This window comes from Parathielavia appendiculata (assembly GCF_033297405.1).
Source record: "Parathielavia appendiculata strain CBS 731.68 unplaced genomic scaffold N657scaffold_23, whole genome shotgun sequence".
Lineage (NCBI taxonomy): Eukaryota > Fungi > Ascomycota > Sordariomycetes > Sordariales > Chaetomiaceae > Parathielavia > Parathielavia appendiculata.
The window spans coordinates 68,508-94,421 of record NW_026944242.1 but is presented as its reverse complement, the minus strand read 5'-3'; the positions used below and the strand labels follow the sequence as shown (position 1 = coordinate 94,421).

The following is a 25,914-nucleotide window of genomic DNA, read 5'->3' as shown; positions in this document are numbered from 1 at the left end:
CCCGGCACAGAATCTAGCCTCAGACAAACGCTCTCAACCCAGCGGGACGAATTACCATATGGCCATCAGTCATCGTCAACCAACCGGCAATGAGAGACCACCCCTGTGAACCTTACGGTGACAACGCCCATCAGAGGAAGGAAGAAGAAAAGAATCAAAGCAACTCAAATTCCTCATCCTCCTCCCCAGCCTCCTCCACTCCCACTCCGGCCCCCCCCACTGGGGTCAACACTGCCAGTCCCGCCCCTCCTTAAAATAGCCCTCGCCTTCCGCCCCTCTTGCCGCAGCTGACGCTTCTCCATGCTCTGGTAGACACAGTGGGCCGCGTGGATGGTCGCCACGGCAGCCAAACCCGTGGTGATGATTTGTTTACCTCTCAGTTTCTTGCCCAACCATTCGTTTACCACCAAGGTGGACGCTGCGTAGAAGTACGGGTACCGAGCCATCGAGCTCTTCCGCGCCAGGCGCTCATCTTCCAGGAGACAACCACAACAACCGCCTACCTAACGCTGACGCCCTTCTTCCTCCCCACTGACGCCACGCCCGCCAACAACACGTCTCGCACCGCGGCCCTGCTCATGCACTTTGAGGTCTACAGCGCCGTCGTCGACCCGCTCGTGCCGCTGCACGTCTATACGGGCGGTCTCCTCCCGCCGGCGCCGCCGGCGCTGCCCCGGTGGGCGGTGGACGCGGCGCTGCGGCGGTTCGGTACTGTGGTGGGCGCCGGCCCGCTGGTGGTGCCTGAGGTGCGGCCCTCTGCCGCTGCTGCAGCGAACGCGGTCCAGATGGCTGTGCCGTCACCGTTGGGGATTTGGGCTTGGCTGCAGCCGAGTGAGATCGAGGCGATTGATGACCTGCGGCATGGTCGGAAGGAGGAGGAGGGTATGACGGGCTCTGTGGAGTGTGAGATTGTGCCTGAGGATGTTGGGATTAGGATTGGGAATGTGAAGGGCGGGGCACCGGTTATGGTGGAGGGGTGGTTGAAGGAGGTTTCCTACTTTGAAGTAGGTAGGGCTTGACGGTACTAGTAGTGGATCTTTCTCGCTTAAGCTTTTTAGATGGGAAGATATTACATTACTGTTACTCGGATAGGTTAGGTAGGTCGGTTCTATTATTCAGTAGGTAGTATAGTTTCAGACTGGTCGCTGGTTTTGCTCGAGGATAACGGGGCCTCTCGATTACTGTTGGCTGGCAACCGCTGTCTATGTGCACGGTTGTCTGCACCTTGCAGTGACACTTCAGCAGCCCCACAGCTGCCTTGCGGGATAACTACCTCCGTATAATAAATCAAGATACCTTCTCCTAGGATTTGAAAATTACTGCTGTGGGGGTCCGTACACTGGGAACAAGGCGCAAAATCATACAACATACCCCGCCCTCTCCCCCTCCCCCTCCCCCTCCCCCCAAACCACACCCTTCCCCTCGTTCCTGTCCTTTGCCAACTTTTCCACCTCTCAGAATTCCAAGACCGCGCGTTCAACTTCCACAATCGACACATAAAAGCCCACTGCTTAGTTACCAGTCTCAACAGGAGCAGCCACCTCCACCGTCACCGTCACAGTCGCCTCAGGTTACTTCTTGTGATTGTCATGCTTCTTGTGGTCGTCGTGCTTCTTATGGTCGTCATGCTTCTTGTGATCGTCATGCTTCTTATGATCGTCATGCTTCTTATGATCGTCATGCTTCTTATGATCATCATGCTTCTTATGATCGTCATGCTTCTTGTGATCATCGTCGTGCTTCTTTTTGTCCTTGTCTTTGTCATCGTCGTCCCGCTGGCGCTTGCCAACAATGGCGGCAGGGAGCTTCACCACCTCATTGTCCTCCAAGGACGGAGTGCGAGGCGATAGCGGCGGGGCGGGCCCGGCCACGGCGGCTCGAGCGGAATGGCCTCCAGCGTCGGGAACGAGACGCTACTCCGGGATCGTGGGCAGTGCCCAGACCAAGGCTGCGAAGGCAGCACCAAGTGCAATGAGCGGGGCCTTCATGTTGGTCGGTTATTATATCGGAAGCAGCACACAAGAGGAACGGGTGATAATTGAGATATTTGCTCGATTTGCAAGAAAACGAGTAAAGTTAGATGGAGGAATGGTTCAAGACATAAACACGAACTTAGAGGAGAAAATAAGATATATATATTTTCTGGTGGAGGTCAAGGCGGGATAGGAAACTCTTGCTTGTTGTGTCGTAATCTCAGTCATGATTCGAGATGGCGTCACTGGGCCGTCACTCAAAGTGCGGAGAGAGCTGGCGAGGAGGGAAGTTCCATGAAGCTTCAGCTCCGTGTATAGCTTACCTGTTATAAGTATAAGGACATTCCTGGCCTGTCTTAACAATGACGTGGATGCTGTTCGTCATGGACTTTGCCTACCGCCCGTCTCGCTCATTAGCGAATAAATCCGCCACTTTAGGGAAGGAAAAACGCTTGAGCGTGCTAGTCTCGGCCGGGCTTGGATGAAAATAGATTGGTTTCGCGGTGAAATCGTGCATGATCCAAAAAGTGGGATAAGCTGGAGAAGCGGTGGGATGCAGCTATGTAATCGCAAGTCTGCTGAACAACAGCCGTCTCACCCACGCTCATTTCCGCTGCTGCAAACGAGCCCCACTATATCGCTCCTACGAATCGATCCATCCAGGGTCTTCGTCGAAACAACCTGCTGACATGATCCATTCTGATTTCTTTCGGGAACGACTTCCTTCCTGCATTACCGACCGCACAAGCTCCCAACATACATGAAGGATCGATGCCCTCCGTGACGATGTCCAAGCCCTTGGGCCAGGGGTCAGAGGCTGCGACCTGAACAGGTGCGGGACGGGACGTGCCGCGTTCGGGCCCGCGCTCTCCAAAGCGGATAGCAGAGAGTGGAAAAGGGATAACTTGCTCCTTGACTGGTCGCCCCACTCGCGGGCCTTGCTGCAGAGAATCAATATCATAAGACCGTATCGCTGATGCTCCCAATATATCTGTGATACGCTAGGTTTACAGATCCTGTTGAATTTACAGGCAGCGTGAATGGCCAGTTCAGGAGTATCAGGTGACACGCAGACAGGATATCAGAGAATGCGCGATGTAGACTATATCAGGGTTTTGATCAGACAATCGAACATCTATAGTTCAATCATTATACTACCAGCTCTACGGCTTCTGCATGCTTTATATAAACTGCAATGGCGTACGTCTCAAGTTACTCTATCCTCATACTCTCTACGCTATATCCTCATACTAAGGTCCTCTGTCTAATTATTACAGCTCAGCAATGGCCCGGCTTCATTTCCTTAGGCACGCAGGTGCCTTCAATACGCTATCGACGAGCAGATGTTTCAAAGCGGCTGAGGGCGGCTTTTTTCCGCCGAGAAGCCCGTTATGGCTAGAAACAAATGGAAAATGAGTAGTTTATTCAGATTGGGTTTGCTGAAATATCACCCACTAGATAACCACCGGTATTAGAGCAGAGGAAGATGGACGAGGTCCAAGTCCTATAAGCTGAGGCGGCTCGGCGAAGAGATACCTCCAGCGACCAGATCCTAGGAGAAGGGGAGGGAATGCCCAAAAGCAATGTGTTGGTTCGGATCAGGTGGTGGCCTTGCGGATCAGCTCTACGGTTAACCTGAAGGGGCAAGCTTGGCACGGCACGAAGAGCATGCCCTAATCAACAAGGGCGCTTTTGAGCGCTAGTGTCCTTTGCCCTCGACGTCTACCGTGACGTCTGTCCGGCCGGCGTGGCCGAGCAAACCAGGTGGACGCCGCCCTTTCTAGCTTCGTCGTCGAGGACAGCAAGCTCGGCATGCTGGACGTAGACGGTAGGGACTCATCGACGCAGTCCTCTCGGACCTCAGGAAGGCCTTCTCAACTACTGCGCGTTCCCACAACCCTCAGCGGCGGCGCTCCTCTCCGCCTCCTCAAGTGATTACTTCTCTCGACAACCCGCCGATCAAACACAAACCACCATCTCTCAAAAACAACCTGGCCAACTTCCCAATTCGCCTCGTCATACGGATCCGCACCCCAGACTCTGATCCCTTCCCCGCCGTCCTCCATGTCATATATGAAATCCACAAGCCCCGACCCAGTACCACCGCCGCCGGCCGTTGCCCAAACCCCACCACTCTCATTCCCATCCTCATTACCGTCACCGCCATCGCCAGCGACACTCAAACCCAGAGTCAGAAACCCAATTAGCCGATCCCGCACCCCCGACCACGGAAGCAGGTCCAGCACGGGATGGTGCGGCACCGTCAGCTGCGTGGGCGTCGGCTGCCAAGGGCGCGGCAGCTGTGACACGGGATGTGGGCCGCTGCCGATTGTGAAGGGCGAGGCGGCGGTCAGGGAGAAGACCGAGGGCATGGCGTTGAGACGCGTGGCGATGCGGGTGAGGGCGCGCAGTAGGGTTAGAGGGGGGACGGCGAGGTGATAACTGTCTCCGGAGAGTGCTGCGGTTGGAGGAGGCGTGGAGGAGATGAGAATGGTGGTGTTGTCGTCGTCGTGGTTGGGTAGGACCATATAAGGAGTGCTGCCGCCGCTGCTAATGTCGTTGTTGGTATTGTTGTAGTTATTGTTGGGTGGGCAGCCGGGGGTGATGGGTATCGAGGCAGGCGAGGAGGTAGAGGTTGGGAAGGGGTTGGGCCTTAGCGATGTATTGAGTGTGCCGCTAGGTGAGGCTAGAGATGAAGGCTCAGCCTCGTCCGCGAAGGCCACAGGAAACGAGGCCAGCAAAGCTGGCTGGTAGTATGTCTCATTCCAGCTAAAGGCTGGGCACTGAAGCGGTGTCTCTTCTACTTGAACGATGTCGGATGAGCCTGCGGCCGCGTTGGAGGGCGGGAACGGGATGGGTAGATCTGAGCCGTCTAGGGGGAGAAACGGAAAGCCAGCCACATCTTGGGCTGCAGCTTCCGTGGTAGTGGCGCCGGTTCCAAACCCCGAATGAGGCGATGTTGCGTGCGAGTGTTCTGATGGGCCCTCGATTTGCGCGACGCTCTCACGCGATTGGGAGCTTCCAAGACGGGCCTCCCTCTTGCGTTGTCCTGGCAAGGTGTCAGTTTCTTTTGGAGTCCTGCGTTATGCTGCGCGCCGGAAAATAGTGCGCTTACGGTACCGGCGCTGGGCTAGCACGTTCAACACACGCTTTCTCTCGGCCGCATCCTCGGCAATATCGGGGACGGTCAGCGTCGGCGGCGGCTTGTGCGCTCTTTGCCGGGTTCGCGGCTGGTCAAGTGGGCTGGACGGCATGTTAGGGCAAGGTGAAAATGCACAAGTCCGAGTCAGTGTTGTATTTTTCTCGGGGGTTTCGGCAAAGGGCCAAAACGGTTCGAGTGGGAAAGACTGAAACATGAAGCCAAGAGTGGCTCCCACGGATCAACTCTCCTCCAGAGACGAGTCATTCGGCCTGCGTGCACACTAATGGCACTGTGCAGCCTAGGCAGTTAATGATAACCTCCACAGAACCTAATGCGTAAGCATAACGCCCGCATTGGAGCAGGGATAATTACGTTCGGGCGACGGAAGAATGGAAAGAAAATCGTCGCCAAGGAGTTCGGAAGCCGGGCTGTTGGCCTTGATATCCAGAAAGCTGACCCACTGATTGACTGGCTGGTTAATTTTCATGGAGGTTTTTGGAGGATGCGGTGCAGAATGTGACGCATAGGATATGGTGATGCAGGATGCAGATGAAGAGCCTGGACGTGCACCCAAAGAGATGTATGTGGGCTTGCTGACTAAGAACAGTGGGGCAAGCCCTCTGGTCAACAATGTTCACTGACTGCAAAGAATTGCCCAGTCTTCCTGACTTCAAAGGGCTCTCGAGAGTTCCTAGCCTAAAATCCAAACAGTGCCTTACACAAACTGGGCCAAACCAGCACAAGGGTCTGATGGGTTTCCGCAGAGCCACGCCTAGCGTAAGGTAAGCAAGATGAGGGGTTCTTACCCTGCTACTCACCTCTGAATGGGCCCAAGATATTCCTCAAATCCGCATTCATCAGCATCGTAGCTTTTTAGCCCAGGAAATAATCCTTCACCTCATGAACTCCACAATAACGTTTGGTCATAAACCAACGATACCACAACTTCACACATTTCGACGTATAAAAGAGCTCACCTAGACGGCCCAACATGCCGGAACTGGAATTGCCAGCTTTTGCAGGCTCTACATATTTGTCAAGATCGATCGTTGCTAGAGCACCCCTCGTCCAACTCCACCTTACGCGCCAGCAATGCCTTCGTACGTGATCACGGGTGTCTCGGGGGTCCTTGGGGTCAGTGCTGAATATTATGACTTACCTAATCAGAGACTCGCAGGTTGATGATGTATTTGTACATTCTAGTTTGAGTTCCTCCGCCAGATATCCCAATACCCCAGCAATACCGTCATCGGTCTGGTTCGTGACAAGGCCAGCACTGAGAAGAAGGTCTCTGAGCAATTGGGGGGCCGCTCCAACATCCACATCTTGCAAGCCGACCTTAGCAACTACGAAGCCATGAAGGTACGTTGCTCTACGCGGGGAGAACTGGCTGTAGAGTCAGGTCGAATGCTAACAAGCAACCGCCTGTAGCGTTCCGTCGGGGAAACCGACGCCATCACCGGAGGAACCCTGGACTACCTGATCGCCAACGCCGGTTATGTGTCGACATGGGATTCCTATGACCCCATCGGAGTGCTGTGCGTTTCCTTTATCCCGTGCAATCCCTGAAGCTTGCTCTGACTCGCGGAATCATTGCAGGGGCAATGACCCAGCGAAACTTGAAGAGGAAATGCTCAGGTGCTTCAAGATCAACGTCGTGGGCAACGTCCATCTCTTCAACATCTTTATGCCGTTGATCCTCAAAGGCCAAGTCAAGAAGGTTGTGGCGATATCCAGCGGTACCTCGGACTTGGACCCGGTCCGACAGCACGACATGGCCGTGTTCTCTGCATATGCGACCAGCAAAGCAGCCCTGAACTTTGTCGTCGCCAAGTTCAGCGCCCAGTACAGGAAGGACGGTGTTCTGTTTATGAGCATCTGTCCGGGCCTGGTAGAAGCCGGCCACTACACGAACCGTAGGAGGGCCCCCTTCCCCAATGTACCCCTCAAGTTAACAGCTGTCTAAACTCTGTCTTCTACAGTGACCCAAGAGCAACAGAGAAAGCTCGAATCCGTGTTTGCGCAGTTCACAGAGTATGCGCCTCATTTCTCTGGTCCAGCGCGCCCGGAAGATGCTGTCCGAGATGTCATTTCGGTCTTGGAGAGGGCCAGCGTTGAGAATGGAGATGGTGGCTCCTTTGTCTCACACCTGGGAAACAAGCAATGGCTGTAGGTCAAGAGGGAGCGCCGACGAGACGTCAATGATGTATACCGACACCTGCCAGATAATTTTAGCTTTCAGCTATCGCGAGTCCAGTCGGCGGTCATCATCTGTCGTGTTGTTGTTGGGCAGCCAACAGTTACATGCTCAAGTAAGCTTAGATCAACCAAATGGTATTGAACAGATTGAGGTATGAAACGAAGCTTGAATTGGAGTCACGATTCCAGAGTGACCACACAAATGAAGGATCAGGATAGTGGGTTAGGGTGTCTCAGAATGTCCCTTTCTTTTCTTCTTGGAACAAAATTGTCCTCTCTAATCCTCCCAGGGGAATTACCCCCTTATATAGAGACAGTGTGCCATGATATGACGTTTATGTCAGGAACTGTGTCATTGTGATGGATCTGTCCTGACTGAGAATTCAATTCAACAGTTGTCTCCGGCGAGAACTGCGACAATGGTATCGCCAATCTTCGCTTCACGCCTACTGAAACTTGACCTGCCTAACCAGCTTCCGTAATCACCTAGCCAGGGACTTTGAATGCATGTAAGGTACCTTTGAAGTTAGGTTTGAATCACAATAAGCTCGGACTTTGGTTCTTCTATCGCAGGCTATTTGATACGGGAAAAGAGCCGTATGCTGGGAAAAGAGGGCAAATGCCATGTATTCGGGGAAAAGTCAGGATGTGGTCTTCTGGTAGTTGCAAGCAGCAACTGCAGTGGTGGGAGATATCCCACCATCCAGAGTGGGGCAGCCTTATCTTATATACATACAAACAACCACCCCACCAATGGTGGGGTATAACACCTAGCCCTAACCCTGCGCGATACCTTTTGGTATCACTATTGATTGTATTTCGTGCGAGTTGTCACGTGTTGGTTGATGGCTTTTACGAAAGAAGAACGGAGCTTAAGCTCGGGCTTCTACGATGCAATCAAGTGAACCTACTAGTATAGCACCTTTCGCTTTTGTGAGATGATAGGAACCAGCGGCTTAGGATCCGCTGGGAGATCATGTACTTTTAGTCTTGATGCGCGCGGGGAATATATTCAATGTCAGTCTGCCATGTATTTTCATTATCGTCAAGTCAACCTCACATGTGTCCCGCCCTGCCACTGCATCGAGCCGCTATGACCGCCAGTTGGGCAGAACTCCATCGAAAAGCGAAACTGCATATATGCACACCGCCCCGTACACGGGTGGCTTGCAATTCAAACCTGGAGTTATTTTTTCAAGTCTTTTGCTTTTCCCATGACTTTCCGGTTTTTCAAGCCGTACGCACAATGCCGAAGCCAGCCAGGGCTTCCCTTTAACCGCATTCATAGCAGTTGCTCTTTCTTTCCCCGTACTCAGTTCGATGCAGCACATCCTGAGATGCTGCTTCCTCCACGTGCGAGCATCAGAGTCCGCAATAGAGCAACCAGAAATCCCGAGGCCAACAATCCCAACAGACATCGCCTGTTAAGATCCCCTGGTCCGGCTTGATCGTCAAAGATGGGCGTTTCGTTACCCGAGGCGAGCCGGATGCCCAGCTGTATTGCCTACCAAAAGCTGCAGGGCCGCGTTCCTGTCCCAGAAGTCATAGGCTGGACCGAGGATATTGGCTAGGGCCTCTTTTACATGGAACCGATCAACGCACCGACGCTCTCTGAGCTCTGGGGCAGCCTGACCGAGCGGGAGAGAAAGGTTCTTTTGCGAAGAGCTAAAGGTGATGGTGCAGGCGTGGAGAGGCCTGAAGCAGGACCTCAAGGACGTTTACGTGGTGAGTGGCCCAGATCGGGAATCCAGCTCAGCTGCAATGTAACGTCGCTGACCTAACCCCCTCTCCCTGCCACTAAAAGCTGTTGGCACGGGGGGTTAACGATATCATCGTCAGAGACAGAAGCAACCTGCGTGGGCCTTGGGCGGGCGGTGGCCTGGTGACGGCCTTCCATGACGCCTGCGATATAGACATTTCGGGCAAGACACCCATGGTATTCACTCACAGAGATTTTGTGCTATGTAACATCCTCGTCGCGCTCGGACCAAGATCCTAGGGTCGCTGCTGCCATTGATTGGGGACAGACCGGATGGTATCCGTCGTACTGGAAGTGGTGCAAAGCGAAATAGGTAGATATAGCATCCGACTGAGGCATGGACGACGCTGCTTGGAGACAATGGCAAGAGCGATACCTGTCACGGCGGGACAGGCACACAATCCAATGACAATTGTATTCGGCTAAACTACAGTCTAAGCTCTATTCCGTCAGGTACGGGCAGGCTTGATTGTCAAGACGTAGCTCGAGGAGCTACGAACAGATCTCGCGGCAGCGAGGTGCAGAATATGTAACCCACAGGGGCCCGTGCTTTCCACATGCCGGGTTCCACCCGTGGGTCCTAGCAGGCACGGCGCAATCGCCGTGACAATACCTCCCAGCCATCCCAGACTCGCTGCCCGACATCAGCATTTATTACCCCTGGCTGCGCTTCGCACTTGCGAATATCTAAGCGCCGACTGCCAGGACGAGCTTGTTTGCGGTTGTCACACAAGTACCTTCCCAGTGTCAGTCTGTGTTGTTCCATTAGGTCCCCTAACTCATGATTTCATGTTGACTTTCAAGTGAGTCTGCGTGTAACCCATGCGGAGACTCGATCGGAACAGTGGTAACATATATATTATCATTCCGTCGATATGGGTTTTTCACCCGGCCCACGAGGGCGCGGTTTTCCTGTATAGTAAGTTGTTGAAGGTCCGGCAAGCCCAAGGGCACAGCGGTGTAGGAATAATATTATAGCACACTTGTCTTTATCAACAGGCATTGTCGGCACCATGGGAAGCCGCGTCCATGTGTAGGACTTTATGACCGTTCGGTGACTCTAGCGAAGTGAAATTTCAGGGAAGGAGCAGCACACCGTTTGATCTCAAGGACCTTGACTGTAGGTACCCCCCCATTCAGGGGGTTAGTGCGATACAGAAAATGTATGTGAAAATTATCCTCCCAACTACCCATTTTATCAGATCGGCTTCGCATCGCCCTCGAAGATGGCAGTGCAATGAAAGCGCGAGGCAACATCGGGCAACGGTTACCTTGTTTTCGGAGTCAATCCCACGCGGAGGCCTCCGCAGATGCTTTTCCGGCCCTCCGGGACTTACTCCGCACAGGACAACCCCAAGGGAACGACCGCACTAACGGTTGACACGCTTTGCACCACGCATCTGCCGATGTCACAAGCGATGAGACAAAATCAGATCCATCGTGTGGGATCTCCCTGGGTGAGCCTCTTTATTTCGTCACCTACCACCGACTTCCGCCTCGACTTCCCCCAGGTTCTCGATTTTGCGAACTCAACACTATAAATACTATCTCCGTTAATACGGCCGCATTGAACCCTCTAGGACAGCCAAACCTCGCTTGGCCTATTGAATCCTGATACCGGCATGGAGCAGGAATTCGCCGAGCTCAAGAAGCAGGTGCAAGCTCTCCAGAAGGAGCTGGCACGAGTATCTGGCATGTGGCAGCTCAGCCGAGCTCCATCTAATTAGAGGCTTCTCTAACTCTCGAACCAGACGAGGCTGAGGTCCGCAAGACGCATCATAAATACGGTTACTACCTCGATAAGTGCCTTTACAATGAGGTGAGAAACTCGGTATGGAATTTGCTCGAATCACTTTCTGACGCACTTGTGCCAGGTTGTCGATATGTTCTCGGACCACCCCGACGCCTACGTCGAGTTCCTCGGCTCGCGTTACCGTGGGAAGGAGGGCATCAAACGTCTCTACCAGGGCCGCTTCCAATCCACGTTTGTCAAGGGCCGCAACGGCCCTGTGTACGGCTGGCTGCTGGACCACATCATGATGCAGGATATTGTCGACGTCGACGAGACAGGGACGCACGCCTGGTGCCGCATGCGCGCCCTCATGCAGGCCGGCACCCACCAGAGCATCGAGGAGTACTACCCGCGCGGCCACCGGCAGTGGTGGGAGGGCGGACTGTACGAGAACGAGTACATCAAGGAAAACGGCGTGTGGAAGCTCTTCCGCTACCGCTATTTCCCCTTCTGGCACGCCGAGTTCGAGAAGGGATGGAGCCACACCAAAAAGAACTACGTGCCCTGGCCGACGGTCACGTACCCCGAGGATCCGCTGGGCCCGGATGAGATCTCTGAGCAGAAGATGCTGTGGCCAGACACGCGGGTCGTTCCTTTCCACTACCCGCACCCTGTAACGGGCAAGCCGACGGCGCCGGACGACCTGCGAGCTCCGGCGTACGGCGCCGACGTCAGCACGAGCGATCCGCCGTTGACGCTGACGCTGCCTGAGGGCCAGAGCAGGCCTGGTGCGATCGCCCGAGAGTCAAAGCCAGGGGACAAAGTGCTTCCGGAGTTAGTGCAGAACAAAGCTGAGTAGGGGTTCTTCTTGAGCAAGCGGTCATGAAGGAAAGGACAAGGGCTTGGCGGTAGCGGCCTCACAGACACTGAAGTACTGTATTTAGCGTTAAGCAGCAGTCCTCTGCCCCACTGTACTTAGTCAAGCAACCCACATCTCTTTGCCTACGCTGCAGCTTCCATGTCTTCATCCTGCATCCTGCATCATATTCTTCACCTTTTGCTCTGCATCCTCTATGCAGCTCCATGATTTACCAACAGCTACCAATGTAGTCACTTTCCTCCGGGTTGTCCTCGCAGCCCAAATGCAGCGTGCTGACCATTGTGCACTGAATCAGTGAACTCTCATTCCCTGGCATGACCCAGCCTTAACAGGAACTATTCGTCACCGCTGTGATTCTCGACTCCTGGCTGTCAGTGGCAATGCTGCCGTAATCGCAGTTCCCGGCCGGGCCGTTCCTCGGTCTAGACCCGGAACTCTCCAACCCCAAGCCTGGCCCCTCATCACCCCACTCCACGGTTGACTGCCGAGAGTTGGAGAACACCACGATCTCCACGTTCCCGGCCCCACACCCAGTGCCAGTGACTTCAACAGCCGGCCAGATCACACCCGCAGTGCATCAAGGCTTGCCAATGGGGTGTATTCCATATAGTTTCCACTGCCATGCTCCGGGCCCTTTCCGAATATCCGAATGCCACACTCCCCGGTGACGTTGCTCAACCGGTTCGCGGAGTACCCAGAACCAAATGATGGCTTATCCAGCTCGGTAGATCTTCCGAACAATCACAGCTTCACCTCAAGGAACAGCTATTACGTCCCCATTGCTCCGTCCCGTCGCCCGTCCCCATGAGACAGCCATAACGACTCTCCTGAGCTGTGCCCCCAACCGACCTTCCAGTTCATTACCACCAACCCACCACTCAGTCCTCGTCGACCGCCACCACAATGGCGCACATCCACGACCTCGCCCCCGAAATATCAAACTACACCTCCAACCGCCTGACCGACTCCTCCCGCGTCCGCTTCCCGCGCACCCCGGTCTTCACCTCAATGAACAAGCCCTCGCGCTTCGAAGGCGACGTCTACGACCTCGAGTTCACAGGCACCATCCCGCCAGACATCAACGGCACCTTCTTCCGCGTGCAGCCGGACCACCGCTTTCCCCCTCTTTTCGAAGACGACATCCACTTCAACGGCGACGGGTCAGTCACGGCCATCCGCATCGCCCACGGCCGCGCCGACTTCAAGCAGCGCTACGTCCGCACCGAACGGTACCAGCATGAGACCAGGGCACGGAGGAGCTTGTTTGGGCGGTACCGCAATCCGTGGACGGATAATGAGACTGTCAAGGGGGTCATTCGCACGGCGAGTAATACCAATGTGGTGTTTTGGAGGGGCGTGTTGTTGGCTATGAAGGAGGATGGGCCGCCGTTTGCGATGGATCCCGTCACGCTCGAGACGCTGGGAAGGTATGACTTTGAGGGGCAGATCCTCAGTCCGACGTTTACCGCGCATCCCAAGTTTGACCCGGACACCGGGGAGATGGTGTGCTTTGCGTACGAGGCTGGTGGGGATGGGGCGGATTGTAGTGTTGATGTGGCAGTGTGGACGCTGGACCGGGATGGGAAGATGATTGAGGAGTGCTGGTACAAGGCGCCGTTTGCAGGCATGATTCATGATTGTGGGATTAGTAAGAATTGGGTTGTGCTGCCGCTCACGCCCATTAAGATAAATCTGGAAAGGATGATGAGAGGGGGCAATAAGTTTGCATGGGATCCGAATGAGGACCAGTGGTATGCGCTGGTGCCGAGAAAGGGGGCAGAGAGTGAGGATATTATCTGGTTCCGGGCGGACAACGGTATGTGGCCTGGGTGTGGCTAGGCTGCGAACCGGAGTAGTTGCTGACAGGACTAGGTTTCCATGGCCATGTCGCCGGATGTTACGAGCTGCCATCTGGGAAGGTGGTGTTCGATTTGACGGTGGCCGACGGCAATGTCTTCTTCTTCTTCCCTCCTGACGGTAACATCACATCCTCCGAAGGGGTCGCCAAGCGTAACCAGCTCTCCTCGCCAACGGTGCGCTGGGTCTTTGACCCTAAGGCGAAGAAGTCGGCCATCCGAACCCCGGAAGCAGGCGACGCGGACGTCTGGGTGGCGGATGAGCGTGTGAAGCCTCATCTGACGTGGCTTACCAATGGAGAGTTCTCTCGCATCGATGACCGCTACACCTCCAAGCCCTACCGTCACTTCTGGCAAGCCGTTGTCGATCCAAGCAGACCGTACGACTTTGCTAAGTGCGGTCCTCCTGCAGGCGGGCTGTTCAACTGCCTGGGCCACTACACGTGGTCAAAGGAGCATTACCAAACCAATGACTCGAATCAAACCGAGGAAAATGCAGACGCTGGAGAAAAGGAGAAGTTTGGACTCGAGGACGTCTACTTTCCCGGCCCGACCATGACCTTCCAGGAACCAACCTTCATTCCGCGTGAGGGCGGTGCCGAGGGCGAGGGGTACCTGATCGCGCTGCTGAATCATCTGGACGAGCTGCGCAATGATGTTGTCATCTTTGATGCGCAAAATCTCAGCAAGGGGCCCTTGGCAGTGATCCATCTGCCGTTGAAGCTCAAGTTGGGCTTGCACGGCAACTGGGTCGATCACCGCGACATCGAGGCGTGGCAGGCGCGGAGGGCGGAGAATGGCGACGTTGGGCCGGTGAAAGTGGCAACGGAGCCGCTTCCATGGCAGAAGAAGCTGGCTGGACAGACTGAAACAAATGGGACAAATGGAGTGTGAGCCCCGATTCAGGTTATCCGTGCATTGTCAGATACAGCTTCTGTAGGTCCAGGTCGGAATGGATCTCCGAGCCATTTTTTAGTATCAAATAGCGGTCTCATATTCATCAAATTGTTTCCTTGGTTACTGTCAAGCACATCTCGTTTGGCCCAACTTCCACAATTCAACATTGGTTTGTTTTTTTTTTTGCGTGATTTCCGTGATAGGCAATACACCTCATCTCCCTTCACTTTGACCTTCTTGTATTGTTTTTACCTTTGCCATTCTTTCATTCTTTCTTCTTCTTCCTCTTCGATTTTGAATTTATCTTTCTCCTCCTCTTATATTTCATCTTTGCACTCCATCTTTCTTTCTCTTTTTTGATTTCTTACGTTTCCTTCTTGATCCAATTCATGTTCACTGCCCAGCCATGTGCCTCGCTAACGAACAAATCAGATAGGATTGTCCCACTCACAGCGAGTACTGTAAAGGTTCTTCCTTATCACCGATCTTGTTCCTCTTCTTCAATGCAGCGGACCTGGTACAACGACGAATCAAGAGTCATGGTGGAGCGATAGCCTTCGTGGACGACTTCACAGCGTGGGTCACAGGACCTACGGCGCAGAGCAACCGGGAAAGCATTGTAGCCATCATCAAGAACGCCCTAGATTGGGAGAGAAGGAGCGGTGCGACATTCAACATAGAGAAGACGGGAATCATACACTTCACTCGTAAGACCTACAAGACCGACACACAACCATTCATGATCAAGGGGCAGACTGTCGAGCCCCAGAACCATGTCAAGATCCTAGGAGTGGTTATGGATGCGAAACTAAAGTATAAAGAACACATTTGGAAGGCTGCGTCCAGGGGATTGGAGGCAGGAATGGAATTACGACACCTCCGAGGACTGTCTACATCAACGGCACGGCAGTTGTTTACATCCACAGTCGTCCCGGTGGTGGACTACGCCTCCAATGTGTGGATGCACGCATACAAAGACAAACACCGCTCGCCACTCTACCAGGTGGCAGACGCACTTCAAGGCATAGCAATGGATAAGTTGGAAACCATCAACCTGTTCATATTGATACCTTGGGAGAACCGCGTACAAACCATCACAAACGAGTTGACGACAACACAGCGGAATGCCAAATATGATGTACGCATCGCCGTGAGCAGCTCGGCGCGAAACGACTTGGTGGGAGTTGGCGGAGCTGCGATGCTGCCGCCGCCCGTGTACGGCAGCCCAAAGCTGGGGACCTTCTCCTCTACGCTGGGTCCGAGATCAGAACAGAACCCATACTCCGGGGAGCTGGCAGCGATGGAACGAGCGTTAGGCACTCTGCCAACGCTTACGTCTAGCCGTATCGAGATTTCAACACGCAATAAAGCAGCTGTTCTCACGCTCCGGCAGCCTAGACAGCAGTCTGGGCAACACCACATCTGCCACATCTACGAGTCAATCAGAGCACTACGCAGGAACGGGAACACAGTAACAATACGGTGGCTCCCTGCGGGCGAAGAGGACAAGCTTTGGGAAATCGCTAAGAAGAATGCCAAACATGCCCACTAGACAGGGTGCCACTCCGCAGACGCAAACGCCCAGGACACGCTCAACAACGTTCAACGTAGCATGGCCCAAGAGAAGCATCACCAATCACCTGCCAGACAAAGTCGGAGCTCATTCCAAGCGAGTCGACGCAGCACTACCAGGCAAACACACCCGACTGCTGTACGACCACCTGTCACGAAAGGAGGCTGGCGTGCTCGCTCAGCTCAGAACAGGGATGGCAAGGCTCAACGGTTACCTCCATCGGATTGGAGCAGCACCGGCAGATCAGTGCGTATGCGGGCAAGCCACAGAGACAGTAGACCACTTCCTCTTCCGATGCAGAAAATGGACGGCATACCGAACGGAGATGCTCGAATGCACGGACACCCACAGAAGCAACATTTCGTTCTACCTAGGAGGGAAATCGCCATCGGATAAGAAAGACTGGACTCCCAACATGGCAGCCGTTCGGGCAACCATACGGTTCGCAATGGCCACAGGGCGCCTTGACACGAACCAACCGCAAGCCGACTAAACCACCCAACCCACCACAACACACCCAACCCACACCCCTCACCTCGTGCCACGGACAGCAGGCACCGCTTCAGCCGCCGAAGATAGGACGTTGAACACTTGGAGAATCGCCTTTAAGCCAGTCTACTAACAACCCTACTAACCCACGAGAATCCGCAGAGGAATTGTATAAGAGAGGACATGAACTAGAATGAGCTTTGCATGGGCTTCGACGAGATCAGGACATATCTTGGGAAATGTATAGTCAGATTGTAATAGCTGCCCTTTCGGGTTACCCGCCGGGTGTCAATAAATTGTATTGTATTGTATTCTACTGTAACAAATATGCCTCCGGGGTCTTTTACCAGCGGCGGTAACTACAGCCTCGCTTCCCTGAAGTTCTCCTGTGCCCAATTCTGCCCGGCTAACATATCTCGTTTGTTTTCCAGTTCAGCCACTAGAAGTAGTTCTCAAGGTAGAGCCTTGGCTCCGTAACTCCCATGTCTAAGGTATGTAGTAAGTCCTAATAGCCACGCCCGGTGGCGCTCGGAACGAGGACGCCACTCAGAAACGTGTTCTTCGGCCAATCGCCACCATACAAGCAAACAAATAAGTTAGCGTTACTACCCTGGCATAACGATGTGATATATGAGGGGATGAATATTGGTGATACGTACACCGTGTACAGATGTTACCAAGCGGCCGGTCCAGGTCTGTGCGGCCATTCGGCGGCTTGCGGTTTGGTGTCGAGAGAAAGACTTCCGGAGATGGTGGTTAAGGACTACAGAGCTGCCTACGTCGCCCAATGCTCCATTGCCAGCGCCTTCTACCTAAGGGCGACTATGTTGCCATTGCGAGAGGCGCTCATGATGCAGTGGTTTCAATTAAACGGGATCATATGCTTCGAATAGGTGTAGCAGACAGAAAGTATTTCGCGTGTAACGGTCCCAGGAGTATATTGCAACTAGCTGGTGACGACTCTACGAGTTTGTCTCGAATGGAGAGAGAAGAAGAAAAAGAGTGAAACACTATGCAAGATACCTGCCGTCTTATCCTCCACATCCTTGGCCTGTGCGCCGATATCGAACAAGATAGAAGTCCACCGAATCTCGAGTCTTGGCCGAGAGTTTGCCGAGGCCTTTACGGGCCAAGCCCGTTACAAGCTGTTGAAGGTCCGGCACGCCCTAGGGCACAGCGATGTAGGAATAATAATATATATAGAAGCGGCAAAATGGATTCAGTAAGTTCTTGTTCTCTGGAATGTAGACCTTTATAGACTAACACCTGTAGATGTGACGGGCACCACCCAAGGTCTGGTCAGCTCGCACATACAAGATCGATATTGCTACAACGAGAGCAAGAGTTAGATGACAGGAATGGGCGTGCCACCAGACCTTAAGTACTGGAGCAGAGGCCTATGCGTAAGCATGACCATAGACGTATGATCAGACCCCATGACGTATGCATAACCGCAAGCATATGACATAACCTTGAGAACAGGAACGGGGAATCACGTGACAGTAGATTCCGTGAGATCCTTGAGAGAAAGGTAAATTCAAACGACCTGCTTGAATCGTGCCACGCTGTGACGAATCTCAAGCCCCAACTTCTGAAAGGGACTCCTGAAGGTTATAGCTTTGACAACGGGGTGAGGTTCGGTGAAGCCAAAGGGTTCACAACAAGCAATGTCCAAAGCTACTGACAATCTTGCGCTTGAGTTGCTTACTAGGGAGGCTACAGTGATGCCCGTAGGCCTAAAGATCGTAGACTATATACAGCTTCCTCCCCCAAATACCTCCATACCTGCGATCACTGCGATTACCTTCTTGGCGGTGATCCTGGTGAGCCGCTCACCGCGCTCACTTTCTTGGCGGTGATCCCTCTTGCAGGCCCCACCTCAGCTTTCCCCTGGTGTTACGCCTCTTCATTGGCTTCCGTTGCCCCACCAGGCCTCGATATATGGTTGGTTCGTGACACACGCCCCTACGTTTAATTCTTATCTGCTCTAGAGATGTAGAAACTACCGAATCACGAAGACATTGTCCATTACCACCTACTGGAAGGTTCTATGTATATGTTACTGCGACAGAACTTCGAAGTAGATGGACGGCGGGGTCTTATATGACATTGGGAATGTAAGATTCGCCAGTATCTGCTGGAAGACCCACAGCCACGATTCCACGGTAATACGCTTTTATGGGAGCCTTTTAAACAGTGGACTTTTCGAGAGCTTAGGACCAGCCCAGAATTTGTCAATTGAGTTCTCTTGCCTCCCTCTAGTTACCTGGGTATCTCCCAAGCCTCATGTAACAGCCGTGTATTACCCCTGACCAGGGTACGACACCGGCAACCCAGTTTCCGAGTTTCAAGTGCCATCACTTCCAGAGTCCAAGCATGTTTCCGCGTATGGAATGGTGCTCCAGTTGGTTCGACTGCCAGCGGGTTGTCATTCTGACGTGACATGGAGGCCTGGGTTGACGCAGCCTGGCTCAAGTGAGGCTGCTGAGGCGGGCAATCACGGGACATGCGCGTTCGCTTCCTCTGCGGCGAAGGGCAGGCAGCCTCACAGAATACTCGCTGACATCAACTAACCGCATTGTAACGGCTCTGCCTCAGCTAACTGTTGCACCTTGTGCTGTTGAATCATGTGCCTTCTATAATTCTTTGCAATTCTCATCTTCTTTGCGGTCAGTAATGGCATGGAGTCGATCTTTGGGCCACAATTGCAGAATTGCACGAAAGCTGGCTGCCATTCACCCCGCCTCGCGGTGGCGAGCTCAGCCAATGGCGTTCGTAACGCGTAATCTCGTCCCCTTCCCGAACCTCATTTACGCAGCATATTGGATTGCGTCACTCGAGACGATGGGCAGACTACTACGGCGGCGAAAGAAGGGCAAGGCTGCGCCCAATCTGCCGCAAGAAACGAGCCGAAATCCGATCCCGGCCAATCCTTCACACGCCAACACGGACCCGGATCCGTCCGAGAGCCCCCCGGTCCCCTCTTTCCTGGACAGAGTGAAGGTTCTGCGCGACTGCCCCGACGCCACGGTTGACATCTGCTTTGTCCACGGTCTGACCGGGGACCGGGAGAGCACATGGACTGCCGACGGGCAGTCCGCACCTTGGCCGAAGACCCTCCTCCCGCCGAAGCTCAGTAGAGCTCGCATCCTCACGTATGGCTACGACGCATATATCGTGCGAAAGGGGGTTGCAGGGTCAAACCGGCTGATCGACCATGCTGCGAACCTTCTGCACGATTTAACCACAGACAGAAGCAGCAGCGACGCATCATCTCGTCCTCTAATCTTCGTCACCCACAGCCTCGGCGGCCTTTTCTGCAAGAAGGCCGTCCTACTCTCGCGAAACAACCCAGAAGCCCATCTCCGCAGCATCTTCGATTGCATCAAAGGCATATTATTCATGGGCATCCCTCACAAGGGCTCTTGGATGGCGGATTGGGCCAAGATTCCGGCGTCGATTGTCGGCCTTGTCAAGTCTGCCAACAAGTCGCTGCTAGGTATCTTGGAGACAGACGATCAGCTCCTCGAGTCCACCCAAGTCGAGTTCTGGTCGATGGTACGAGGCCTGCGGGAAGGCGGCAGGGGTTTGGAGGTTACCTGCTTCTTTGAGGAACTGCCTTTGCCTGGGGTCGGGAAAGCTGTGTCCAAGGAATCGGCCACCCTTGAAGGTTATCCTCCACCATTCACGCCGACCGCAGAGACATGGTCAAGTTTGCTTGCTCTTTTTGGTCCCTGACTTAGGTCAGCAGGGCAAAGACACACGGCGCTGAATTGTGCTGAAGATTTGACCGTAGCAGCAGGCACGGTGTAAGCGCCAAGAGGCCCAAAACGGGGGGGTGTGTGTGTGTGTGTAGCCGGGAGGGGACGCGTTGCTGTACGCAGTGGGTACTCAGTGGCGAGGCCTGCCGATTTTGCTAGGGGCTGAGAGCATCTTTACGATATTCATATTCTTTTTATTTCTAAAATTCGGCGGAGGGTTAAGTCGTGGCAGATGGCTGGTGCGGCGCGCCGTACTCCAGACGTCATCGACACGATGGGAGGCGATTTGGAGGTCCCGGGAGCGGGTCATCGCCGCCCTCAGCGCAAGAGGGTGAAAACGACGAGGGCACTGGAGTCAATGCGACAACAAGACGATATGGATTGGGAAGGGGAAAATAGCAGTGAGAAAGGCTGGGAAACGACAAGAATGCCACAATTCGCGCTGCAGCCGCCGACGACGCGAGCGAGGAAGTCCGGGCCACCGAGCAACGTGCGGATCATGACTTTAACACGAAGCTGGCCATCATCAAGGCAGTATTCCAGCTCGAATTTCAAAACTCAAGGACCAGATGGCAGAGGACGTCGCCAAAATGACGGCCCAGTTAACCCAAGAGCTCTCGCAAGCGCGAGAGAATCTCAATCAAGCTCGCAGCGAGCTGGAGCACACTAGGCTCCAGCTACACGCCATGACGATGGCCCAAGGAGCCAGATCGAGTTAGCTAGCGTACGCGGACGTCGCACGGCGTACCCCGCCGGTCAGCGTTCCTGCCCCGGCCTCCTCCACCGGTCAGCGTTCCTGCCCCGGCCTCCTCCACCGGTCGGGCAGCAACTCCAGAACCGACTTTCTGTACAGTGGATGTATCAAGGGTACCGGAGGAGCATGCTGGTGAAGCTACACCAGTGGCTCTTCGCAAGCTCGTTGAGAAGGAGATGCAAGCACCCGGCGACCAGTCTAGTTGGCGGTGTGCTGCGGTCACCAGGGATGGAGGAACTGCCAACCGCCTTAGGGTTGTGGGCAAGAACAAGGAGGAGCTGAAAAAGACAAGGATATCCTCGAAGCCAAGAAGACGCCAGGGGCAAGAGTCCTTCGGGACCAGCTGTACCCAGTCAAAGTTGGCAACATCAGCCGTACGGCTGTCATCGACCACGGAGGCAAGGTCCTCCTTGGGGCCGCAGAAGTCCTTGGTCAGGAGAACGACGTGCAAGTTGCCAAGTTAGCCTGGTTAAGTCGAAAGGACAGCGCAAAAGGATACGGATCGATGGTGGCAGGGTTCTGCATCTATCCACTTCTACCCACGCGACCCTTGAAGTAGATAGAATAGATGGATTAGTCAGCTGGACTGAGATAGAGTTGATAGAATAGAGAGCTATTCTATCAACGTAGATACCATTCACGTAGATTGTTCACGGCTTAGCGGATGAAATATGTTCCGATAACAGGACGCTCACGACAGCCGAACACTTCTACCTAGCCACAAGCCGGTCACCTCATGCTATGCCACCTTCAATTTGAAGTAACATTTCATCCTCAAGCGCCTCAATGCCTGCACTCGGAGGGCGGCCGATTTCGTTATAATCATCCATCAATCCGGCTTTCACCCACGATCCAATCGTCTGGGCGGCAGAGATCACTTCAGTCCCGAGCCGTGTCTGTCGTGTCGTTAGCATGCAGCCAACAGCGGAAAATATTCTTGCACACTCGGCTGCCATCGGCGGGACGTTGAGCACGTCAAAGGCCATCTTTACCAATCGGGAATATTCGAATCGGCGGTCCACCCAGTACTTGATGGGGTCGGCCTTTGAGGTAAGGTATCTCCCCTCGATTGAAAGAAGCCAACGATCCAGTTCCTTAATTCTTCACGCCCCTTCACCACAAGGGGCGAATGTATAGGCGTTGTGTGTTACATGTTTAGTTGTTCCGGTGAGGGATACACAGAGCGTTTGGCATGTTCCTCATCTACTCGTTGACTGCCTCGGAACTAAGAGCTATCTGCTAGTGTCTTATGAATACGGGACATCAGATTATCTACTGACAGCTCTCTTTCTTCCAGCACTTACATCATTCAACACTAGCCAGGGGTGTTGTGATGGCAGAGCCAGGCACGCGGGAAGGTCACATGTGACCTGTCACATGACCAAGCCCGGCCAGCATGGGGTGGGATACAGCGGAAGAGGTCGGAATGGCACTTCCGTAGAGGGCTTAGGGGGCAGTGGTGGCTAGGGCGGCCTCGAGGAGGCTGTGCGAGGTAAAGTGCCCAGATATTAGTAATCACTTGGCAATCTACCCACTTTGAATCTACGTAGATGAGGTTCGGGTAGAGTGGATAGAAGCTTGGCAACGGGCAGCATAGAGTGGATAGAAAGCACTGCTTTCTATCTACTAGTAGATTCAAAATCTACTTAGGTAGATAGATGCAGAACCCTGCATGCGACTCCAGGACCGCGTGGTCTTGGTCGCATCAGTCTACGTACCATACGGAGATGCCAGAGCATTTGAAAGACATATGCGAGGTTATATACGAGGTGGTGGCGAGGGCGAGGCGGGGAACAGGAACGACGGCCGACGTGGCGATCGTGGGTGATTTCAACCGCTATGACCAACTGTGGGGAGGAGACGACGTCGCCTTCGAGAGACAAGGAGAGGCCGATCCAATCATTGACCTGGTGAATGAACTTGGTCTGAGCAGTCTACTCCTGAGGGGCACGACTACATGGCAAGCTGGTGGATACGACTCAATTAATCGACATGGTCCTGGCCTCAGAGGAGCTGAGGGAAGCCACGGTTAAGTACGGAGTATATGGGACAGACCACAGGTCGGATCATCGTACGATCGAAACAGTCTTCGACATTTCGGTCCCCGTGCCGAAGCACCAGGAGCGGCTGCTCTTAAGAGACGCACCATGAAAAGAGATCAGAACCCGAATTGCAACTATACTAGGAACTGTCCCGACGACGGAGGGGACGGTGCGACAGAGAACGGACCGACTCATGTCGGCTGTCTTGGAGACGGTCCATGCCCTCACACCAAAAGCGCGGCCCTCGCTATACGCAAAGCGATGGTGGACCACAGACCCAACGCAGCTACGCCGCATCCTGTTGGAACGTGAACCCTGATTCAGGGGTGCCAAGACGGACCCACATGTGGGTGGTGATAGACACCCTGGAGGCTGTCTGGAAAATCGGACAGTTGAGAACACAGAACACAATCAACATCAGGAACAACCAAAAAATTGACATCCTCGTGACACTCTGCGACCACTGACCATTTTTTCCCTTCGTTTGCCTCGTAGCGGTTCCGACACATCCACACATATTGGAGGAACCGTGCTCGTGCAGAACGCCGGGCGGGATGGAGGACAGCTGAACTAGAGGGCTTGGCGAGGGGAGCTGTAAAGCAGTATTTCAATGCCATCCGGCAACAAAAGAAAAAGCATTGGAATGATTTTCTTGCAGACAACAACAATATTTGGAAGCCCTCGAAGTACCTTAGCTCTGGGGAAGACTATCACGGGTGGTGACAGGCAATACTAGGTGATCTGGTAGTATTGCTAAGATCGCACAAGGAACCAGAACTCTGTGGGCTGTGCGCAGCCGTGGGAAAACCTGCAGGGCAAGGAGGGGCTGCGCACTGACCAAGAGGGTGGCAACGCAAGACCCACTTCAGTGAGCTTGCCTCATCTACGGATGTAATCTACATGGAATGCAACCCTAACCCTGGCACGGGCATTGCCCGTGAAAGGGTCCGATCCATCACCAAGGCGGATGGGACAGCTACGACCAGTCTTTCACACCACGGCGGGCTCATTTCAAATGACTGCAAGAGAAGTACATTACGCGTGGACAGGCATGTTGAATGCTAACCAAAAAGAGATGTTTTGACTTGTGCTCATCGAATCCATTGAAACCAGTCCCCCACTCGAACTCGCCCTCCTCCCGCTACCACATGCCGGTACGATTAATCCTGACAGACCGACCAACCCAGGTGAAGCTGCTGATAATCAAGCGAAAAAGGGGACTCATCATACGCACTGCCCGAAACCGAGGTGCTGGTGGCGGTCAACTTGACCCGGGTGCGAATCTGCACGTAGGCCTCCTCTAAGCCACAGTGGGAGGCGGTTCTCGATTCGGTCGGAATGGTATCGGTGGACGTGTATTCCCCAACCAGCTCACTGGTGGACCTCACTCGGGTTACGGTGCTGCCGTCGGCTGCTCCGGGGCTGGAGATGAGGTATTTCGTCTCGATGGTGGCGTTCATCCCGGCGTCCAGCCTGGCCTGTCCACGGTAGGTTACGCCCACAATCTCGAATTTGCTGCCGAGCGGGTAGCCGAGTCGGAGGTAGAGGATGCAGTTCTTGTACCTCTCTGCGACGGGATAGCTGGGACCGTAGTACGTCTGGAAAAGGTCGAAGCCGAAGGTGATGATCGATCCGTTGCGGTTGATGGTCGACGACACGCTGCCTGCGCTGCAGGCGGTGCCTGCGTAGGAGAATGAAGTCAGGGTGACCTTACTCTGTCGGGGTAGAATGGTCGCCGAGCTCGCTAAGGGAGAGACCACGGCTAGTAACAGAATGAGAGCTGGCAAGAGTGGGAAACCCATAATTCTGATGAGAGATGCTGAACAAGCCTTAAGGGAGGCCAGTGTGTGAGCTGATGAGGTAAGGAGAATGAAGAATCGGCGAGCAAAACCAGGCGTTCAATCCATGGAATTCCCTGGGACCTAACCTACCTACGGGACTTTGATTATTGCATGTGTCCCCCGGTCTACCGAGTTTATCTCCCGAACTTTTCCTTCTATAGACCGGAGCGTTACACGCGATAGACGAATCTGGTACCATCCCGAGTCGCAACCTAAATATACTCAGTCGGGATTTCATAGAATTGAATGTATATTAGACTGCATTCTTGGCGGCCATTCACATCCCCTAAAATAGAGGGAGAGTATCCAACATCTCCCGGGAGCAGAGAAAGCCCAAATAGTGGCCTTTTACATCAGTATGTTCGTCGATCCAAGGACCAATACATGTATCTATTGGGGCGCCCACAGGCACTTGACTTCATCGGAATCTCCATGATCCCTTTGAGCAACCTACGGTAGGTAGGCATCCTACTCAACGTCAGGGGCGTCGACCGAGATTACACAAATGATACGTGCGATACACTGCAACTCACCATGTCCGGAGTAACTCCCAAGCTTAACTATGGCCTTTAAGAACGGCAATTTCGGGTTGGAGAGACGCTCGCGTCAGCGTCGGGCGATAGGACCGTCAAGCTGTGGGACGCGGCAACGGGCGCCTGCACGGCGACGCTTGAGATAGGCAGGACTGTCGCGCATCTCGTGTTTGACAAAAGGCAATTGATGGATGGATGGATGGAATTTATTTCGCCCGGAGGCACGAAGCCTAAAGGGCCTTGGCACGCTAACTACATCCCAGTCGTTGACGCTCAACCATCAACTCGTACAAGCCCTCTACTCTCTCCCCTTTTCTCACACCACCTGTTGCCTCTTGACTTAGTTTAGCAGATCGACTGGGAGGCTGCATTCTCCAAGTGTTCAGCGTCCTATCTTCAGCAGCTAAAGCGGGATCTGCTGGTTGTGGCTGTGTAGTGTTAGTGGAGCTCCGCTACTGTGATTGTCGTAATCTTCGTCGTTCC

At 53.9% G+C, this 25,914-nt stretch overlaps 15 protein-coding genes across 15 annotated transcripts in view; 10 read left to right on the top strand and 5 right to left on the bottom strand.

The window, feature by feature from the left end:
* N657DRAFT_637074 (uncharacterized protein) overlaps positions 1-73 on the bottom strand; it is a gene marked incomplete at both ends in the record, with an annotated part of 770 nt that extends 697 nt beyond the window's left edge. Inside the window, one exon of the mRNA XM_062791484.1 lies at positions 30-73. Within this exon, the coding sequence (XP_062643495.1) occupies positions 30-73 (44 nt within the window). The remainder of the gene's footprint in view (positions 1-29) is intronic.
* Positions 74-219: 146 nt separating this feature from the next.
* On the top strand, positions 220-1,114 carry N657DRAFT_649871 (uncharacterized protein). Its single transcript, XM_062793816.1, has 2 exons — positions 220-894; positions 999-1,114. Exons 1-2 carry the CDS (start codon positions 579-581, stop codon positions 1,001-1,003), a joined length of 321 nt encoding a protein of 106 aa, XP_062643494.1. The 5' UTR covers positions 220-578; the 3' UTR covers positions 1,004-1,114.
* Positions 1,115-1,413: 299 nt separating this feature from the next.
* N657DRAFT_649870 (uncharacterized protein) lies at positions 1,414-2,333 on the top strand. The gene has a single exon (XM_062793815.1). The coding sequence runs from the start codon at positions 1,590-1,592 to the stop codon at positions 1,848-1,850; it is 261 nt and encodes an 86-aa protein (XP_062643493.1). The 5' UTR covers positions 1,414-1,589; the 3' UTR covers positions 1,851-2,333.
* A 232-nt stretch (positions 2,334-2,565) lies between these two features.
* On the bottom strand, positions 2,566-3,106 carry N657DRAFT_247991 (uncharacterized protein). Its single transcript, XM_062786421.1, has one exon. The coding sequence runs from the start codon at positions 2,932-2,934 to the stop codon at positions 2,617-2,619; it is 318 nt and encodes a 105-aa protein (XP_062643492.1). The 5' UTR covers positions 2,935-3,106; the 3' UTR covers positions 2,566-2,616.
* Positions 3,107-3,847: 741 nt separating this feature from the next.
* On the bottom strand, positions 3,848-5,227 carry N657DRAFT_637072 (uncharacterized protein; the record flags this gene model as incomplete). The annotated part of the gene is made up of 2 exons (XM_062791483.1): positions 3,848-5,022; positions 5,089-5,227. 2 exons carry the CDS (start codon positions 5,225-5,227, stop codon positions 3,848-3,850), a joined length of 1,314 nt encoding a protein of 437 aa, XP_062643491.1.
* A 718-nt stretch (positions 5,228-5,945) lies between these two features.
* N657DRAFT_247913 (NAD(P)-binding protein) lies at positions 5,946-7,315 on the top strand. Its single transcript, XM_062786420.1, has 5 exons — positions 5,946-6,249; positions 6,319-6,477; positions 6,547-6,653; positions 6,715-7,031; positions 7,098-7,315. The coding sequence occupies exons 1-5, from the start codon at positions 6,208-6,210 to the stop codon at positions 7,286-7,288; spliced, it is 816 nt and encodes a 271-aa protein (XP_062643490.1). The 5' UTR covers positions 5,946-6,207; the 3' UTR covers positions 7,289-7,315.
* An 81-nt stretch (positions 7,316-7,396) lies between these two features.
* N657DRAFT_649867 (uncharacterized protein) lies at positions 7,397-7,695 on the top strand (the record flags this gene model as incomplete). The annotated part of the gene is made up of 1 exon (XM_062793814.1): positions 7,397-7,695. A coding segment is annotated over exon 1 (173 nt), but the record flags the coding sequence as incomplete, so codon positions are not given.
* A 2,759-nt stretch (positions 7,696-10,454) lies between these two features.
* Positions 10,455-11,809, top strand: N657DRAFT_603999 (uncharacterized protein). The gene is made up of 3 exons (XM_062790162.1): positions 10,455-10,765; positions 10,825-10,892; positions 10,948-11,809. Exons 1-3 carry the CDS (start codon positions 10,696-10,698, stop codon positions 11,662-11,664), a joined length of 855 nt encoding a protein of 284 aa, XP_062643488.1. The 5' UTR covers positions 10,455-10,695; the 3' UTR covers positions 11,665-11,809.
* Positions 11,810-12,224: 415 nt separating this feature from the next.
* Positions 12,225-14,478, top strand: N657DRAFT_693499 (carotenoid oxygenase). Its single transcript, XM_062797225.1, has 2 exons — positions 12,225-13,501; positions 13,558-14,478. Exons 1-2 carry the CDS (start codon positions 12,589-12,591, stop codon positions 14,433-14,435), a joined length of 1,791 nt encoding a protein of 596 aa, XP_062643487.1. The 5' UTR covers positions 12,225-12,588; the 3' UTR covers positions 14,436-14,478.
* A 4,980-nt stretch (positions 14,479-19,458) lies between these two features.
* Positions 19,459-20,175, top strand: N657DRAFT_540442 (uncharacterized protein; the record flags this gene model as incomplete). The annotated part of the gene is made up of 1 exon (XM_062787817.1): positions 19,459-20,175. A coding segment is annotated over one exon (717 nt), but the record flags the coding sequence as incomplete, so codon positions are not given.
* Positions 20,176-20,365: 190 nt separating this feature from the next.
* N657DRAFT_247795 (uncharacterized protein) lies at positions 20,366-21,061 on the top strand. Its single transcript, XM_062786418.1, has one exon. The coding sequence runs from the start codon at positions 20,494-20,496 to the stop codon at positions 20,929-20,931; it is 438 nt and encodes a 145-aa protein (XP_062643485.1). The 5' UTR covers positions 20,366-20,493; the 3' UTR covers positions 20,932-21,061.
* N657DRAFT_706541 (uncharacterized protein) lies at positions 21,024-21,615 on the top strand (the record flags this gene model as incomplete). The annotated part of the gene is made up of 1 exon (XM_062797389.1): positions 21,024-21,615. A coding segment is annotated over one exon (456 nt), but the record flags the coding sequence as incomplete, so codon positions are not given.
* Positions 21,616-21,794: 179 nt separating this feature from the next.
* N657DRAFT_649857 (uncharacterized protein) lies at positions 21,795-22,247 on the top strand (the record flags this gene model as incomplete). The annotated part of the gene is made up of 2 exons (XM_062793813.1): positions 21,795-21,909; positions 21,941-22,247. Coding segments are annotated over 2 exons (327 nt in total), but the record flags the coding sequence as incomplete, so codon positions are not given.
* Positions 22,248-23,164: 917 nt separating this feature from the next.
* On the bottom strand, positions 23,165-23,815 carry N657DRAFT_247827 (uncharacterized protein). Its single transcript, XM_062786419.1, has 2 exons — positions 23,398-23,815; positions 23,165-23,343 (listed from the first exon to the last, which is right to left on the bottom strand). The coding sequence occupies exons 1-2, from the start codon at positions 23,672-23,674 to the stop codon at positions 23,282-23,284; spliced, it is 339 nt and encodes a 112-aa protein (XP_062643482.1). The 5' UTR covers positions 23,675-23,815; the 3' UTR covers positions 23,165-23,281.
* Positions 23,816-24,132: 317 nt separating this feature from the next.
* On the bottom strand, positions 24,133-24,902 carry N657DRAFT_649854 (uncharacterized protein). The gene has a single exon (XM_062793812.1). The coding sequence runs from the start codon at positions 24,857-24,859 to the stop codon at positions 24,218-24,220; it is 642 nt and encodes a 213-aa protein (XP_062643481.1). The 5' UTR covers positions 24,860-24,902; the 3' UTR covers positions 24,133-24,217.
* Between the last annotated feature and the right edge of the window lie 1,012 nt (positions 24,903-25,914).

Excerpts from the sequence above, each read along its gene's own strand:
- N657DRAFT_649871 (XM_062793816.1), top strand. The coding sequence starts at position 579 with ATGCACTTTGAGGTCTACAGCGCCGTCGTCGACCCGCTCGTGCCGCTG.
- N657DRAFT_247795 (XM_062786418.1), top strand. The coding sequence starts at position 20,494 with ATGGCTGGTGCGGCGCGCCGTACTCCAGACGTCATCGACACGATGGGA.
- N657DRAFT_247991 (XM_062786421.1), bottom strand. The coding sequence starts at position 2,934 with ATGATATTGATTCTCTGCAGCAAGGCCCGCGAGTGGGGCGACCAGTCA.
- N657DRAFT_649870 (XM_062793815.1), top strand. The coding sequence starts at position 1,590 with ATGCTTCTTGTGGTCGTCGTGCTTCTTATGGTCGTCATGCTTCTTGTG.
- N657DRAFT_649854 (XM_062793812.1), bottom strand. The coding sequence starts at position 24,859 with ATGGGTTTCCCACTCTTGCCAGCTCTCATTCTGTTACTAGCCGTGGTC.
- N657DRAFT_693499 (XM_062797225.1), top strand. The coding sequence starts at position 12,589 with ATGGCGCACATCCACGACCTCGCCCCCGAAATATCAAACTACACCTCC. Across the intron at positions 13,502-13,557 it reads CTGGTTCCGGGCGGACAACG|GTTTCCATGGCCATGTCGCC; the intron begins GTATGTGGCCTG and ends TGACAGGACTAG.
- N657DRAFT_603999 (XM_062790162.1), top strand. The coding sequence starts at position 10,696 with ATGGAGCAGGAATTCGCCGAGCTCAAGAAGCAGGTGCAAGCTCTCCAG. Across the intron at positions 10,766-10,824 it reads GGAGCTGGCACGAGTATCTG|ACGAGGCTGAGGTCCGCAAG; the intron begins GCATGTGGCAGC and ends CTCTCGAACCAG. Across the intron at positions 10,893-10,947 it reads ATAAGTGCCTTTACAATGAG|GTTGTCGATATGTTCTCGGA; the intron begins GTGAGAAACTCG and ends CACTTGTGCCAG.
- N657DRAFT_247827 (XM_062786419.1), bottom strand. The coding sequence starts at position 23,674 with ATGGCATTGAAATACTGCTTTACAGCTCCCCTCGCCAAGCCCTCTAGT. Across the intron at positions 23,344-23,397 it reads CTATCACCACCCACATGTGG|CTGCGTTGGGTCTGTGGTCC; the intron begins GTCCGTCTTGGC and ends GATGCGGCGTAG.
- N657DRAFT_247913 (XM_062786420.1), top strand. The coding sequence starts at position 6,208 with ATGCCTTCGTACGTGATCACGGGTGTCTCGGGGGTCCTTGGG. Across the intron at positions 6,250-6,318 it reads GTGTCTCGGGGGTCCTTGGG|TTTGAGTTCCTCCGCCAGAT; the intron begins GTCAGTGCTGAA and ends TGTACATTCTAG. Across the intron at positions 6,478-6,546 it reads GCAACTACGAAGCCATGAAG|CGTTCCGTCGGGGAAACCGA; the intron begins GTACGTTGCTCT and ends AACCGCCTGTAG.